Below are 16,720 nucleotides of genomic sequence, written 5' to 3'. Positions count from 1 at the left end.
GAAACTTCCTTGTTATTTTTGGCAGGAGGAATCATTTCCTAGTCATGTTCTTGTAAAACACACTGTGATTTGAAGGGCATCTAGGTCCTCCTATGGTGTTTCATAAACATGGTATTTGGCAAAGCTGGTTTGAATTACTGATCAAGTTGTTTAAAAAAAAAGTGGAACTCTGAAGTATAGATGTAAAATTCCTTTTCAGAGTAAAGACTACTTTTGCTCCCCTTCTTATGAGGCAGAGTCATTTCTGGCTGCAATGTGGCTCATCCTTATGGGATATTTGTATTATCAGAGATAAGTAACACATTTAGTTAGCGCAATAGAGACTTAGACTTTTTGTTCTGGATGACTGCACAAAATTGTTATGCAAATCTAGAATTATTGCTTCTAAATTTTCTGTGTAAAATATGTGAATATTTGTATTTGAGGGGTAAATAATAAACCATCATTATTATAGAAATCAAAATGTGTATGTTTGTGTATCTTGGATTAGAAACTATTAACAATTAGAAGTAAATAAAACTAAAATTAAACCTTCCTAGATGTGATTATTGATAATTACAAGTGATTGTCTATAGTTGTCAGTGATTATTGATAATTACCATTGCTTACTAAGCTCTAATAGAATCCATATAACATATGGCCAAAACCATATATATTATTCATGCATCTGTTATATATTACTAGTATATATATGTAATATATAACATATATATGTGTATATATAAAATCTTTAACAGATTGTATTCATGAATTGAGATGTTGGGTTTCAAAAATATGTAGGATTAGTATGTGTTGCTTACAATAAAAATGTACTTAAAATTTTAAGGAAATAACGACATGAGAATTAGAAAAAGTTTATGAATAAGATAAATAAATATAATTTTAGGAATTTCTGAGTCCATAGGCACCTCAGCTTGTGCTTTGGTTATCCTGCCTTCCCAGGAGAGTACGTTTCCTGACCTTGTGAGTTCTTTCTGATGGTTTATACATGGATGGCATGGAGACATGCTCTTTGCTATCAACTACTTACCTGCTGTGGTGTGTGTATGTGTGTGTGTGTGTGTGTGTGTGTGTGTGTGTGTCTGTGTGTGTAATAGATCATTTTTCTTTTCAACCAGCTCCTATTTTGCTCACATTAATTTCAAGGCCAGCCTTCCAAGTGAATTCTGATAATGCAAAGCAAATACTTTTTCATAGAGGATTCTTATGTGTAACAGTAATGATTAAATAAGAGCTCTTGAATTTGGGATGGAGCAAAAGGTGGGTCAGGAGTGGTTTACATGCAGCACTGATGGATGTTCTAAAAAAAAAAAAGTAACACTATTAAAACAAACAAACCCCCAAAGGATTGCTACAATAGTACTGCCATTGGTATTATGGGCCATCCAATCATTGAGTGTTCAGAAGGCATCCTGACACTTCCTGGCTTGGGCGTGTTTATGTGATGCCTCTGATAACCATACCTTTATAGTCTTACATATGCTTAGGATACACAGAGTGAAGTGTATACAATACACAAATCCACTATTTTATTTAACATGATTTTTCTTCTCTGTCTTTCCAATAGACTTGATGTCACAGCAATCTTAATATGCACTGAGAATATATTATGGTCAATTTGTACATCTGTACAGGAAGTTTTGAATCCTCATGAGTACAGCAACAATAAAATTTTTAAAATCCATACTCATTGCAACAACCTCCTTGCAACATTAGCCATTTTGACATCACCACTACCAGAAATATATCAGTAAGTATCAAATATGTTGTGTTTAACCAAGCTGTGGTCAGAACTGTTATTGAATTCTGTATTTAATACCAAGTAGAAGTACTCTGAAGTACATTTTTAGTATCATAAATTGGGATGTTTTATAAACTACACATGAATAAGTTCTCAAGGCTATTTAGTCACTCCAAACATTTTTCATGTCCATTGGTTAGACCCATTCAGTTAATAAGCCTTTTTAATGCATTTTAAGCTTTACCCTTTTGATTTTCTCTTTTTCAAAGAAGTCTTACTATATGGCCTTTACTGAATTCAAAGATGAAATCCTTGTCTCCTCCCTCTAAGTGCTGGGTGGGATTATGAGCTTGCATAATCATGCCAGGCATTAACTTTCACATTTTGAGTAGGGTTTTATCTGTCTATCTATTGGTCTACCTATAATCTATCTATCTATCTATCTATCTATCTATCTATCTATCTATCTATCTATCTCTATCATCTATCTGTATATCCATCCATCTATTCATCTGATAGATTTTAACTTTTTAAAAATTCACTTTACTTGTCTATATGAGTTTGGGCAGCATGTGCACAGGTGGGTGCTGTTGCCTGTGAGTCTACAAATGGTCAAATCCTCTGGAGCTAGAGGTTGTAAGCTACCCAATGTCAGTTGTCAGTGCTGGGAATTGAACTTGTGTCTTCTTAAAGAGCAATGTTCTGTTTTAAATCCTGAGCTTTCTCTCTCTCTTTTATTTTTTGAAGCACTCTTATTTTACATATCAAACTTTGAAATGTATTTTGATTTTTGTGACAAAGGAAGTCTATAAGGCAGTGTGCTCTTCATCAACCAGGAAAATATGTATGTTTTGTAAAACCTTATTGTCTTTAAAGCCTCTTTTCACAGCAGAGGTATGAAGTTGTAATATTATTAACATTCTTAAAATCTATCATCTCTAGCTCATGATGGAAAATAAGCAGTATGCTTTGAGGACTTGGAGAATGAAAAGCAACTATAAAATGCTGAAAGTGTTGAATTTTTATGAACTGTACCTGCCCTGGTCACTTGGCATGACATGCCTTGTAAGAAGGGACTGCCTTTGTTTCAGTGGTTCTGACAGATCAATGGAACGTGTATTCATTCTGAGCCTAGTGTAGGACCACGAAGTCCAAGCACAAGGATACATAATTTTATGATACATAACAAAAATGTTAAAAATGTGTATTTTTTTCTAAACCTGTCTTCATGAATTTTTGTTTAAACAAAACACTATTCCCTCTGTAGCCCTATGATTGTGTGCAAGGGTCACAACAGTGAGCTTTTAAGCTGCCTCAAGCAATTTTAGGAAAGGTTGATAAATTCTGACTGTTAACTTTAAATACTGCTTATCCAAAATGTTTTGATATGTCATAACAGAACTCCTGATTGTGGGAAGTTGGTATAAGTAGATAGCGCCAAGAACTAATAATGTAGAACAATGTAAGGGCTGATATGCCAATCATCCTAAGAAACAGGGAAGGTGCAGACTCAAGTTGGAATTTATTTGAGATGACCCATATGGCTTTAGAGTCACCAAATTGCAGAGAATCCTAATGATGTATAACCATAGCTCTGCTTGGAAGCCATGTTAGTGTTACGTCCTTGAGATTATGGCCTTAGTCTATGGTTTTTCACAGTCCCTAAGGAATGACACATTTTCAATGAAAACTTTTTCAAATCTCAAGAATGAATGACACAATTTAAAAAGCAGGCAATTCTTTAAAACGTTGAGTACAGCATATTCTTAGGTGAAATGTTGAGCATATGATCTTATGGCCCAGCAATGAAAACACATGTCCATACCATAAACTAAAAAGGATAAATATAAACGTATGGGAATAGGCCTATCAGCACTTTTCTGAGTAGCACAAAGTGGAAACAACTCCCAGACCCATGAACAGATAAACAAGACTCAGTATAACATATGAAGGACAATATTCTACAATATAAATGAACCACAAAAGTGTTATGCTGAGTTTTTAAAAAGACAGGTATTCCATTCATTAGAAACACCAAGCATAGGCAAATATGCAAACACAGGGATCCCTTCATGGTTAAGAAGAGAGGGGAAGTAGGCAGCTATTGGATATGAAGTTTAAGTTTTTTGAATATAATAGAAACTCTTAATTGCATACATTAAACATGCAAATATTGTGATATTTGAATTATATATCTAAATAAAACTGCTAAAATGAATCTAGGTTAGCCTGGTATAATAGTACATGGCTTAGGCCAAGACAAAAGTATTGCAGGTTTTATGTTGGCCTAGGCTACATAGGAAGAACTTGTCTTAATGGGAAAAAGTATTGACTAAAAGTAAAAATACTTAAAAGTTGAAAAAAAAAGTACTTGACAATGCAAAATGATTCTCAAAGAGAAGTTTCTTGTCCTAGTAATTTTGTGGATGTGTTTGTACATTTTCATCTAAATGTTACTTGGGGGATATCTTTGGAAAGAATAGAAGAATACAACAGCTTTGTATATGGCCCTGATGAAGCAGAGCCTGGGAACTGCTGGTTGTTTTGCAGAGATAGCCTGTCTGCTAACCCTTCCTGAGGTTGACTCTACTGTTGGTGAAGCTTCACTCTGCCCTTCCTCCTTGCCAGATGTCCTCTTCTCAGCCTGCCCTTGGCAGTCTGCTGTTCCCACATGGATACGCAAATCCATTTTCCTTTCTTCTAAACATGACCTGACAACGTCTTCTATGCATCCCTTTTCCCATCCTGTGTCTACCGAAGACGGTGCATTTTGCTAGTCATTTTCTAACTTAAAGTCCTCATTTTATTTTTTTTTAATGCCCGAGTGCTGTTTTTCTTTTGTGAATTGTAAGCCAGTGGCCAGAGTAATAGAGGAAACTACCTTTTACTCTAAGTGCCTTATTTTGACACTTACACAGTTACATTTAAACATCATAGGGCCCCAGAGAAAACATATTTAATTATATTTACTTATTTATTTACTCATTTATTTTGTTTTGTTTTGCTTTTTTCAAGATAGGCTTTCTCTGTGTAGGCCAGGCTGTCCTCCAACTCAGAGAACCACCTGACTCTGCCTCCCAAGTACTGGGATGTTATATGTGTGTCAACAAACCTTGCTTATTTTCTTTTTTCCTGAGGCAAGATCTTTCTAGGTATCCTAGGCAGGCCTTAAACTTAAAAATGACATTTAAAAAGAGAGTGAAACAGTGATTTGGATTCTATTTCGATCTTGGAATACTTTATTGAACTGTTTTTATGTATTTGTGATTTGTGATTGTTTTTGTTTGTAGCACCATCAAAAAGGTCTGCATATCTTTCGTATCCAATATTTCAGTTGTAACTTAATTCTATTTCCAAGACAGTGTTTTTCTCTTGGATTTCCTGTTAGTTGATGATGTCTAGTGGCCCAAGCATAGGACTGCGCACAGAGAGAGGAGAACTTTGAGATACCCCTTCACCTTTCTAGAGTACACTCTGTTGAGGCATCAACTCCACTGTGGAGGGGCAGTCTCCTAGCACCGTGTTTGAAGACTCTCTCTGCTGGGCCCACAGCCACTCCCAAGTGACACAAGCCAAGCGCAAATCCAGCTAAGATGTGTTAGCTTTTGGTTTTTCTCACTTCTGAGGTGCCTTGGATTCATTTTCCCCAACAACTGATTATGTAATCCCAAGAACAACTCAATATGTTGGGAAAGAAAAGAGATAGCATGTAAGAGGACTAGAGAAGCAAGAGAACATGTGTTAGGCCAGAGTGTCAGATGCGATGGCCTGGCCGGTGCAGAGGCCATATGGTGTTAAGGAGAGGGATGGAGCCTGGCTCCTTCATCCTGGAGGAAGGACAAGGCATGTTTATTCCCCCCTAAACAGAGGTCTCTTTACAAACTGGTAGCATGCAGAAAAGATGGGTTCTGCCTCCATCTTTAAGTACTTAACATTTTCTAAGGTATTTAAATTTGGTTTATAAAAATTATGTTATTGGAGAAAGTATAGCTATAGATTTTTAAGGTTGTGCTTTATGCTCTGATATGAATTATTCAGAATATCATCTCTTTTACTTGTATACTGAAATGTCAGTAGAGGTTAACTAATAGCAAATTCACAATCTCATTCCCCCAATGAGCTCATGGGCCAATTTTCACGCGCTTATACTCTCCAGAATAATGAAACTAATTTGGGCTCTTGCTGTGGAATTAAATGCTCGCACAGATCACACCCCCTCTGAGACCATAAACATCTGCCATAACACCCCATATAGTCAAATAACCTTACTCCTGCCAGGCCCAGGAATCTGTAGGTTAAGTAAAAGAGGAGGACAGAAACAGCCAGCTGACTACTGTGTTTTTGGTTGTATCTAAGAACATTTGGCAATAGTTAATCATTCCTCTATTATTAGATCTTGTATTATTTTTTTCTGCTGTTGAGGAGAAAATTGCAAGTAGATGGCTATTTCTACTGTTTGGACTTCCATAGCGTTTTGAGATGTTTGTAGATGCTTTTCACGCCCCCTTGCAGCTGTTTTCATAGAGGCACTTCACCTCTTCTTATCCCTGACACATGGTACCTCGCATGTATTAGCTCACAGAATCCTCACACACATTTTAATATCCCCATTCTATAAATTGGAAGACAGAGGCTAAGTAAGTTGTCAAAAATACTACAAATCTAATGAGAAAGTTTACACTGGATCCAAACTCTGTTTGATTCCATTTCTCCTACGTGTGATAAGCGCCACTTCTCAATAACCTTCAGTTACCTTCTCCTAGAGGCACAGAGAAGACAACAAGTAAAATAAAATAGAGAAAAAAGTAAACATAAAATAATCGGAAACAAAGTAAAATATGACTAGGAAGAGATAGCAACAGGACTTATGTTTTAGACACAGTGTCAGGGAATACTTAATAAAGACAATCCTCTGTTAAGAGTATGCTATGGAGATGGCTATCCATGATGGCAAGGGCATTCTACATGAGGTGTCTTCTCATTTCCGAACAGATGGGGACTTATACAAAGGGCTCAAAGACATACGGAAAACATGGGCATAGGTGTGATAGGTGTGACTGCTGTGTTCACGCATGTTCACTCACAAGCAGGCATAGGTGAGATAGGTGTGAATCCTGTGTTCACTCATGTTCACTCACAAGCAGGCATAGGTGTGATAGGTGTGACTCCTGTGTTCACTCATGTCATGTTCACTCACAAGCAGGCATAGGTGTGATAGGTGTGACTCCTGTGTTCACTCATGTCATGTTCACTCACAAGCAGGCATAGGTGTGATAGGTGTGACTCCTGTGTTCACTCATGTTCACTCACGAGTGGGCATAGGTGTGATAGGTGTGACTCCTGTGTTCACTCATGTCATGTTCACTCACAAGAAGGCATAGGTGTGATAGGTGTGACTCCTGTGTTCACTCATGTCATGTTCACTCACAAGCAGGCATAGGTGTGATAGGTGTGACTCCTGTGTTCACTCATGTTCACTCACGAGTGGGCATAGGTGTGATAGGTGTGACTCCTGTGTTCACTCATGCCATGTTCACTCACAAGCAGGCATAGGTGTGATAGGTGTGACTCCTGTGTTCACTCATGTCATGTTCACTCACAAGCAGGCATAGGTGTGATAGGTGTGACTCCTGTGTTCACTCATGTTCACTCACAAGCAGGCATAGGTGTGATAGGTGTGACTCCTGTGTTCACTCATGTCATGTTCACTCACAAGCAGGCATAGGTGTGATAGGTGTGACTCCTGTGTTCACTCATGTTCACTCACAAGCAGGCATAGGTGTGATAGATGTGACTCCTGTGTTCACTCATGTTCACTCACGAGTGGGCATAGGTGTGATAGGTGTGACTGCTGTGTTCACGCATGTTCACTCACAAGCAGGCATAGGTGAAATAGGTGTGAATCCTGTGTTCACTCATGTTCACTCACAAGCAGGTATAGGTGTGATAAGGAGGGCTTCATCCTTGGCTGTCGCTTCCTTTGAGGCTGTCATTTGCAAACCTTCCTTTTTTTATAATAAATTTCATTTAAATTAGAAACAGCCTTATTTTACATATCAATCCCAGTTCCTGCTCCCTCCCATTCTCCCCTGCCCCCCACAGACCTCCCCATCCCATCTCCCATCCATTCCCCAGGGAGGGTGAGGCCTTCCCAGAGGGATCATCAAAGTCTGTCATATCATTTGGGGCAGGGCTTAGGCTAAGAAGGCCATTCGTGCACTAGGAATACATCCTGGTTCCACTGCCAGAGGCCCCATAGACTGCCCAGTGCTCCTTGCTGACACCCACGGTCAGGGGGCCTGATTTGGTCCTATGTTGGTTCCCCAGCTGTCAGACTGGGGTCCATAAGTTCCCACTTGCTCAAGTCAGCTGCTTCTGTGGGTTTCCCCAACATGGTCTTGATTTCTTTATTCATCACTCCTCCCTCTCTACAACTGGATTCTAGGAGTTCAGCTCAGTGCTTAGCTGTGGGTGTCTGCTTCTGCTTCCATCAGTTACTGGATGAAGGCTCTAGGATGGTATTTAAGGTCATCATCAATCTCATTATAGGGGAAGAACATTGAAGACAGCCTCTCCACTATTACTTAGAATCCTAGTTGGGGTCATCCTTGTGGATCTCTGTACAATTCCCTAGTGCCAGATTTCTCTTTAAACCTATAATGGATGTGTCTCTTTTCTTGCTCTTCTCCATTCCTCTCCCCACTCCATCTTCCTGATCCCTCATGTTCTCCTCCCCCCCTTCTTTTCTCCCCTCCTCTTTATTCCCCCCCCAAGCTCCCAATTTGTTCCAGAGATCCTGTCCCTTTCCCCCCTCTCCAGGGGACCATGCTTGTCTCTCTTAGGGTCCTCCTTGTTTCCTAGCTTCTCTGGTGGTGTGGATTGTAGTCTGGTAATCCTTTGCTCTGTGTCTAATATCTGTGTATGAGTGAGTATATACCATTTTTGCCTTTTTGTGATTGGGTTACCTCACTTAGGGTGGTTTCTTCTAGTTCCATCCATTTGCCTGCAAATCTCAAGCTCTCCTTATACTAACATCTCCCGCTTCTTAAACAGCATCTTCTTCCCTCCAACCTCAGCTGGCTTCTAGCCAGTCTCTGGCCCACACAGATTATCACTTAAGTATCTCTGTACATGCCGGCAACTGCATCATCTGACACTACCAGGGACTGCTTCTAGATTTCCCAGCTTTGGTCATCTCTTTGACCTTGCCACATTCTATGTTTCCTCAACAGGTAGCTCTGCCCTGTGGTTCTCTGAGAAAATATAGCCCATTATGCATTCATTTTATCCTTTCACACTTTACTGTGGCTCTGGGAGCTTCAACCCATGGTCTTTAGGCAACTACTGTATCCACATCCATTCTTAATAAATATTTTCATCGCAGTTTACCCCTGCATCTCTGGATATGCCTTTGGTTAATGCGTTTATTGTCTCAGCTAGGAGTCTGGTAAGTTTTCTGTACCATTCTGTGTCCTTAGTCTGTGACGTATGGGTTCTGCCTCACGCCTCTCCTGCCTCACGCCTCTTCTGCCTCACGCCTCTTCCTCCCACATTGCCGGCACTCTTTTCTCTTGTGTTTTCACTCACATCCGATCACTGCTTGTCCTAGCACAGAGACTGTCCCCGCAGCCTGATTTCTCCCTCCCTCCAGATAAATAAGCAAGGACCATGGCACTCATGTGTATGCAATGACTAACTCCAGGAGAATTTTTTAAACTTTCTCTGCAGCTGTTGGCATTGCTAACAGCCGCCCTAACACAGCTTTCTCCTGGCTCTTTGCTGTTCTCTGATTGGTTTCTTTCTGTTTCATTTTAGTCCTCCTTCTCATGCCATGCTTTACAGATTGGTCCAAAGATATGTGATGGACTATCTTTTCATTTTGTACTTGTTCAGTGGGTGATGACTTCTGCAAGGGTATCTTCAAATCAGACTTCTTTTGTATATACTGGGCCAGTAAATTCAAATTCATGCTCTATCTATATCTTCATATGAATTTCAAATGCCCATGAAGTTCTGTGACTACTTAAAATTAAGTGGAATTCCTGTGAGCTTCTCTAGGCTCCTCCTGTACATTCAACTCTCTGTCCTATCTTCACTCTCGTGTCATAATGACTGTTGTTCATCCAGTTAATGGAGGAACTCTTACATTTGTCTCTTTGCTTGGGACTTTCTCACTGGTCGTACAGTATCCTAGTCATTATTCTTAATCCCCTCCCACCCACATCCCTTACTGCTACTGAGCTCTGTTTTATAAGATGTGAAACTGCTGGCTACTAACATCACTACTGCTCTATAAATTCTTCAGGAATTCCTCATTGCTGGTGGAAAAGGACATCGTGGTGCTGAGCTAGTCTCTGTCTGCTTTTGTAGTTACCTCTGTGGATTGCATTGAATGGGTATTTATAGCCTGACTTTGTCAACTAATTGGGGATGTTTCTCTGCTCTAGAATTTAGTGATGCTAAAGAAAAAAATGGCATTATATCTTCCAAGTATACTTAATTGAAGATAACCCATTTCTTCAAGACAGTGAAGGAAGAGAAAAGTCAAGTTTAGAAAATAGGACAATGCACAAATTCAAGATGCAAAGTGAGAAGATGGTAGGGATGGCTTTTTTCACAACAGAATTGGATTCTATTTTGACCAGTTTCTACCTTCTGTATATGTGTGTCTGTTGATATTGTCATTTTCCAGGTCTTATTTTGTTTAAGCAATCATTTCTAGGAAATATAGTAGACTTTCTAGTCCTCTGGTCCTTACACTCTTTCTGCTGCCTCTTCTGTGATGGGGCTATTTTTCTCATGATACTTTGACCTCTGCATTATGAAAGGGAAGAGGGGAAGTGATGTAATTATATTTTAATTTTTAAAAAGGCAATATTATTTCTTCATTATATGGAAACTACCACCTCAAACAATCCCATTTCTAAAAGTCTTTACTCTTGACTTTATGTGGGCAAATAGATTGTCCAGTTATAAAATTTTCATCTAGTCAAACTATCTACTAAGCACTTAGATAACAAACCTTTCCCTATTAGACCTAGATCTATAGTTGAATTAGAGCCAACTCAGAAAGATATTAGTCATTTCCAAAAGGTGGCATAGACAGGACATCTGTAGAAAGTAGTCTATAATTAGTTCTTTCCAAAAGGTGGCTGTAGATAAGACATTTGTACAGAATATTATACATTTTGCATCATGTTAATACATTTCACAAGGTCTCTCTGGGCCATTAAAAACATATACAGTTAATTATAAGTTTTAATTTGTTTGATATATGTAAATCACATTGGCTAAAATGTACCTAATGTTAAATGTTCTTACATTAAACAGATATTATAAATATTGGCACTTATTGAGTGCAGGTCGGTGAAAATCCTATGGAATATAAGAATGCTAGTTTTGAGTGACAAGGCTTGTATTCATTGTACTTTCTGTGGGATTTGTAATGACATAGCTATGCCTTCTCCACGTAAAGATTGTTCTACAAAGGCTCTGACTCTTGGGGTTACTTTTTTCTTTTCTTTCCTTTTTTTTGGGGGGGGATAGGTTTGTTGTCATTTTGGTGGATGCATTTTCCTCAATAAAATGGCACCACTTTTTCTTAAAAATTGACTTGTGAAAACTAAGTGAAATTCCAAAATTACTTCAGTGCTCTCCATAGTTGTTGTTTCCTGCATATTCTGAAATAATTGATTTTGTTTCTCTAGGACTTTTCAACATGGCATGGATGAGTCAGCTTTGGCTTCAAATTCCTCAGCGTCATTGCTTAATCAACCACTGCACTGGGTTTCGTGCATGTCAGCGTTCTACCCTCCTTTACTCAGGTGGGACTTCCAAATGCCACACTGTCTATAATTCTGTGACTCTTTTACACGTGTAGTAGAAACTCTGCTTCACGGGCATCAAGGAATCTTACAAAAGGAACTTAGCGGCAAGCAAGGAAGTGGAAAGGATAATTTCATGATTTTGTTTAAGCCCAGGAATCAAAGACACAGCACTCATATTCATTTCTTTAACTCCTAACTTTAGTTACGTAATGGACAAGGTGGATTTTGAGAACTTCATTCTATTTAAGCTAATTACTTAGACATTTAAAAAATTACTTCTTGATCTATGATTGGGGATTTGACAGTTCTGAAGCTAATTATCTGATAAATACAGCAAAACTAGGTAGTCAGTTTAACTTAACTCAGAAGAGTAGGTAGAAGTTGAGAGGAGTAACTTTTATAATTATGAAGAAGATTTTTCATTTTTATTATTTAATTAACAATACTTAAAAATCAGAAAAAGCATTCACAGTGTAAAATGTACTTCCAAAAAATTCTGATGACATTTTGTGGCATTATGTAGCATGTCAGTTTAATTCTTTGTAGAATATATCATTGGAAGTATGGCTTTCCTTGGTATCTGAGAACAAAATATCATGAATAGCTAAAGGAGGTACTGGTGATCTTGATTTATGTTGGAAATTCATTATTAGCGGTTACAGACTGGTTACGTCCTGTGTCTGCTCCTCCTCTCAGTGTCGGCACCCCTTTGGCTTGACCTGTGCAGGTGCTTGGCATGTGGTCACTACCTCTCCGAGTTCATAGGTGCATATTCATATAAGCACATGTGCTCTCTACCTCAGGCACGCTTGCTTTTCTCTTTGAAACCACCAATTCCCCATCAGGTGAGACTCTAATATTCTTCTTTCAGCCCAGATAGAGCCTGGGAACTTAACCATAAAAATAGTTGTTTTTCTATTCCCAAGAAGTGTCTTTTTTTCTGCTTCTGTCAGTAAATGAGCTATTGCCCTAACAGAAAGATTCAGCCCCGAGTTCCTGTTCACTCCCAGTGTAAATGGTGCCCAGTGCTTGCTTCTAGGTTTGTGTTAGTAGACTTTGTTAAAAACTTAAAAACACCCTTGGAAATCCACTTTTAGAAATCCACTGCAAGGAATGAAGTGAAAATGCTAACCAAGTTTTATGTGTAAAATAGCTGTTAAAGTGTTGTTTGTAAGAGAAAAATAGACAATTGACGTTCTGTACTGTTACTGAAAAAAATCACTTATAGGAGAGTTAGAACAATAGACCAGTAAGGGATCAATAAAAGGATTGATTTCTTACAAGGTATTTGATAACTTATAGAAATCATTGTGATTTACAGTTAATTGGAGTGAGAAGATTAGTAAGTATGAGGTTATTCAAGTCAGCAATATGTATAGCAGTGCCAAGTGCTTTATACTGACCATGTTTTAGCCCTCTGTGAGCTCTTGTTGGGTAAGCAAGGACTCCCGTGCTTCCTCTGTGAAGAGAAAAGTGCTGTGTGGTGAGGGTAGCAACTTTCTGAAGAAAGTGAAGCTGGCGATCGGTCCATGAATCATTCCCATTCCATTTGTAGTTGATCTTGGCAAGAGTGCTTCTCCTTTCAAAAGGAAACCCATTCAGAGTGGATGGGAGCAGGCATTCCTGAAGCATTCCCCACAGTAAGTCACTGCAGAACGTGTGCTTTTGATTACTCAGCTTCCCATGGCTCCTCACATGCTAGTTTACAGTGCTTAAACTCTAAAAGAGATCCTGGCCAATCTACCCTAAACTTCCTGAGTGAGCAAAGCCTTGTTGTCTAGGCAAGGAACGTTACTAGTAGGTAGATACAATGGAGAAACACTAGTCTGTGCAATTACTATACACAGAGCATTCCAGAAATGCCAATTAAGCAAAGTCCCACCAAATACGGAAAGGGTATAGACTGTGGAGGCTTAATAGGCTTTCTCTCTGGTGGTGAGTTTGCCAAGTGGTTTTAATTTTTATCTGTATCTTCCAAATTTCTTACAATGTATACAGTTAAACTTTGTTAATATGAAACAGTTAAAGAAAGAAAAAAGCAAAGCTATTTTCTGTATTTGTTCTTTGTTTACATTGTTTAATTTACAACCTGTTGAGAATATTGTATCTCTACATTTCTCGATAAGTGCTTGCCCTTCCCTCAACATTTTATATCCAGCTGCCCACATTTCTTTTTTCCTTTTTTATTTCTCTCTCTTTTTTTTGTTAGTTTTTTGAGACAGGGTTTACCTGTATTGTTTTGGAGGCTGTCCTGGAACTCTCTCTGTAGACCAGGCTGGCCTCGAACTCACAGAGATCTGCCTGCCTCTGCCTCCCCAGTGCTGGGATTAAAGGTGTACGCCACCACCGCCCGACTTGCCCACATTTCTTAAGTTATTTGCTGGGATAACTCCTTCATCTCATCTTGCCTTGTTCTCCATACATAAGCATTGTTCATAAATGCTTAAAAGGCAAAGCCTTCTGAGCTCTTGATTGGCTATTCTTAGTTCTTAGTCTTGTCTGGTCTTTTCATGCCAGTAAATATTGTCTCAAAAACCCTCTCAGAGCCAACCTTCCTATTGAAATCATTCTAATGAATTTTGTTCATCTTGCTATTATTTACCATGCATAGAGTAGTTTTCATTATGACCCTCTCCTCCCCAGAATCCTAATGAGCTTGCTTTGCCCCACGTTAGAATGTCCCAAGCACATACGGGTTTTCTGTGCTTCACTTAATTCACTCTCCTCACACATGCTTAAGATTTGTCCATTTTGAACTTGTATTTGTTGTTCATTCTCAACTTCAGACCTTTGTTCATGTGGTTCCTTCTTGTGGGACTCCTTGTCTGAATTTCCCCTCCCCTGAATCCCACTTGATGCCTGACATTCTGGCAACCTTTCTCTGCTGGGGTCATATGACCTGCTGAGAAAGGCTTCGTGCTTGTGACTTACAGCCCAGCATGTTCAGAATCATGATAATCTGGGCAGCAAGAAAAACCCTTCTAAAATAAGTCATTATTGATCTGCATTTGCCAGTCATGCTAATGGGGGGAGGATGGTGGTCCTAGACCAACAATATGAGGCTCAAATCCCCATCCCTTTCAAACCACTCTCCATACTTAAGCCAGCTATCACTACTTCTCTTTTGCTCCAGATTAGTCAAGGAATCTTTGTCACCTTAGCAACAAAAATATTCTGGAAATACATGAGTCAGACAATACAAACTAAAGAGTTTTAGGGTTATCAGAAGAGAAAGGAGAAAAATGAGAAACAAGATGACTGAAACAGCTAATTTTATAGTATTTTCCTAGTAATTAAATTTATTTGTTTATTTTTATTCATTTATTGTGGACAGGAGGGTACATGTTACAACATTTTTATGGAAGTCACACAACTTGTGGGAGTCAGTTTTCTCCTTTCTCCATTATATGAGTTCCTGGGGGTTGAACTTGGGTAATCAGGCTTGGTGATAAAGTGCCCTGACATTTCGAGCCATCTTGCCAGTCCAACGTCTTAAGGAAGATAACACCTATTTATTTTGTTTCTATGTAGTATTTCAGGAAAGATTTGAGCCAGATTTCAGAAATATTAAAGATACTTAATTAAATGTAAATAAGTAGGAAGAAAAGGAGAAAGAAAGACATGAAATTAAACCAAAACAGTGAAAATGCTGTAAGTTATATAGAACATAATCTTGCCTATATTGTCTATCAGGTTACTATGAGGTATATAATAAGTAAAATGAAAATCTTTTCATGCTTTCCCGGGCTCTGGTAATATAGTTTTGAAGACCTATTTTTTAGGAAAATTAATGTATTATTAAGTAAAATAAAGTGCATTCAAGGTCTCTAACAAAAGTACATAACAGTAGTGTAGGTGATTTAGAAAGAGTTATCATTTTCATAGTAGATTAAACTAAAGCAACTGGTGAATATATCACTATCAAGCTAATAGCATGGTAATACACAGTGATTTCATATAAATTCATGGAAGAATATTCTCTTGATAACTGTAGCAGTCAGTATTCTTGAGAGGAACACACCTGATAGAATGAATCTATATATACCAAAAGGGGATTTATTATAACATTTATAGATTGGTCCAGCTCATCCAACAATGGCTGTCTCCTGACAGAAAGGCCAAGAATATGATATTTGGTCCAAGAGGCTGGGTATATCGGCTGACCTTCAGTCTATGTTGGAATCTAGAAGAAGGAGGTTCCAAGGCCAGTGAAAGAATGTCTTAGCGGCAGGACAGATGAACTTGCCAGTGAGGGTGAGGGCAAGCAGGTGAAAAGCAAAAGCTTCTTTCCTCTGTGCCCTCTTACGAAAACTGTCATGAGAAGATACGACCCAGATTTGGCATGGGTCTTCCCACTTTAAATGATCCAGTGGAGAATAATTCCTCACAGGTGTACCCAGATTCTTGTGTCTTAGTTGATTCCAGATGTGCTCAAGTTGACAACCAAGATTAGCCATCATAGTAATTTATAGTATGCTTCCTTCTAATGCTTTTTATGTTTCCTAAACTTTGATCTTCATTAAACAATTTACTCCAAGTAATTTTTCAAGTCATCTTTGCTAAGTAGGTCACAAGTACACTCTAGCCCTGAGTAGCATGATCAGCTTGAGGAGGCAGTGCGCTTGTTTCCTACTTTGCTTTCTTCTGTGAGGACCCGATACTCTGATTCAAAGCTAGTCTCTCCTCGGCTGGAGTTTGCTTTCTATTGTATTTTTACCTAAGATAATACTGTTGATGTTTATATATCGTCTTCTGGTAAGTGTTCAGCTGACCTGAGCAGATCCTGTCTGCTGGACCTTGGACATGAGGACTGGGAAGAATGGGGTGGACTTCAGTCTAATGCTGTAGACAACCTTATGTCAGTTTCAGTACACTTTTTACACATGAACGAAACAAAGAAAGCATGATCCAAGGACAGTTGTTTGAGTTCAGAAAAATAAGCTCAGGAAAACATGATCAGAAAAACATGTAAATAATCACCAGTAAGCACATCCTAAATATTAACAGGACTTTCTCATGACAGACCAATGTAAACACAATGCCTGGCACATGCGAAAGCAGAGCAAGGCAGAGGCCATGTCCAGATTCAGGGTTCTGTAGTGATGTTCTGACATCCACTAAGAATAAACATGCCTTGTAAATTGAATGTGCA

The 16,720-nt window shown here is 38.7% G+C and overlaps 1 protein-coding gene across 3 annotated transcripts in view; it reads left to right on the top strand.

Moving 5' to 3' along the window:
* The window catches only part of Kiaa0825 (KIAA0825 ortholog), a 446,177-nt gene that overhangs the window by 142,931 nt on the left and 286,526 nt on the right, over window positions 1–16,720 (top strand). For all 3 annotated transcript variants that reach the window (XM_040729084.1, XM_013125179.3, XM_040729085.1), the window contains 2 exons: window positions 1,568–1,750; window positions 11,449–11,565. In XM_040729084.1, coding sequence (XP_040585018.1) covers window positions 1,568–1,750; window positions 11,449–11,565 — 300 coding nt within the window. The remainder of the gene's footprint in view (window positions 1–1,567; window positions 1,751–11,448; window positions 11,566–16,720) is intronic.

The sequence above is a fragment of the Mesocricetus auratus genome, unplaced genomic scaffold (genome assembly GCF_017639785.1).
Source record: "Mesocricetus auratus isolate SY011 unplaced genomic scaffold, BCM_Maur_2.0 Super-Scaffold_100020, whole genome shotgun sequence".
Taxonomy (NCBI): Eukaryota; Metazoa; Chordata; class Mammalia; order Rodentia; family Cricetidae; genus Mesocricetus; species Mesocricetus auratus.
Note: the sequence above shows the minus strand (reverse complement) of the source record. Positions and strands in the feature narration are given on the sequence as shown.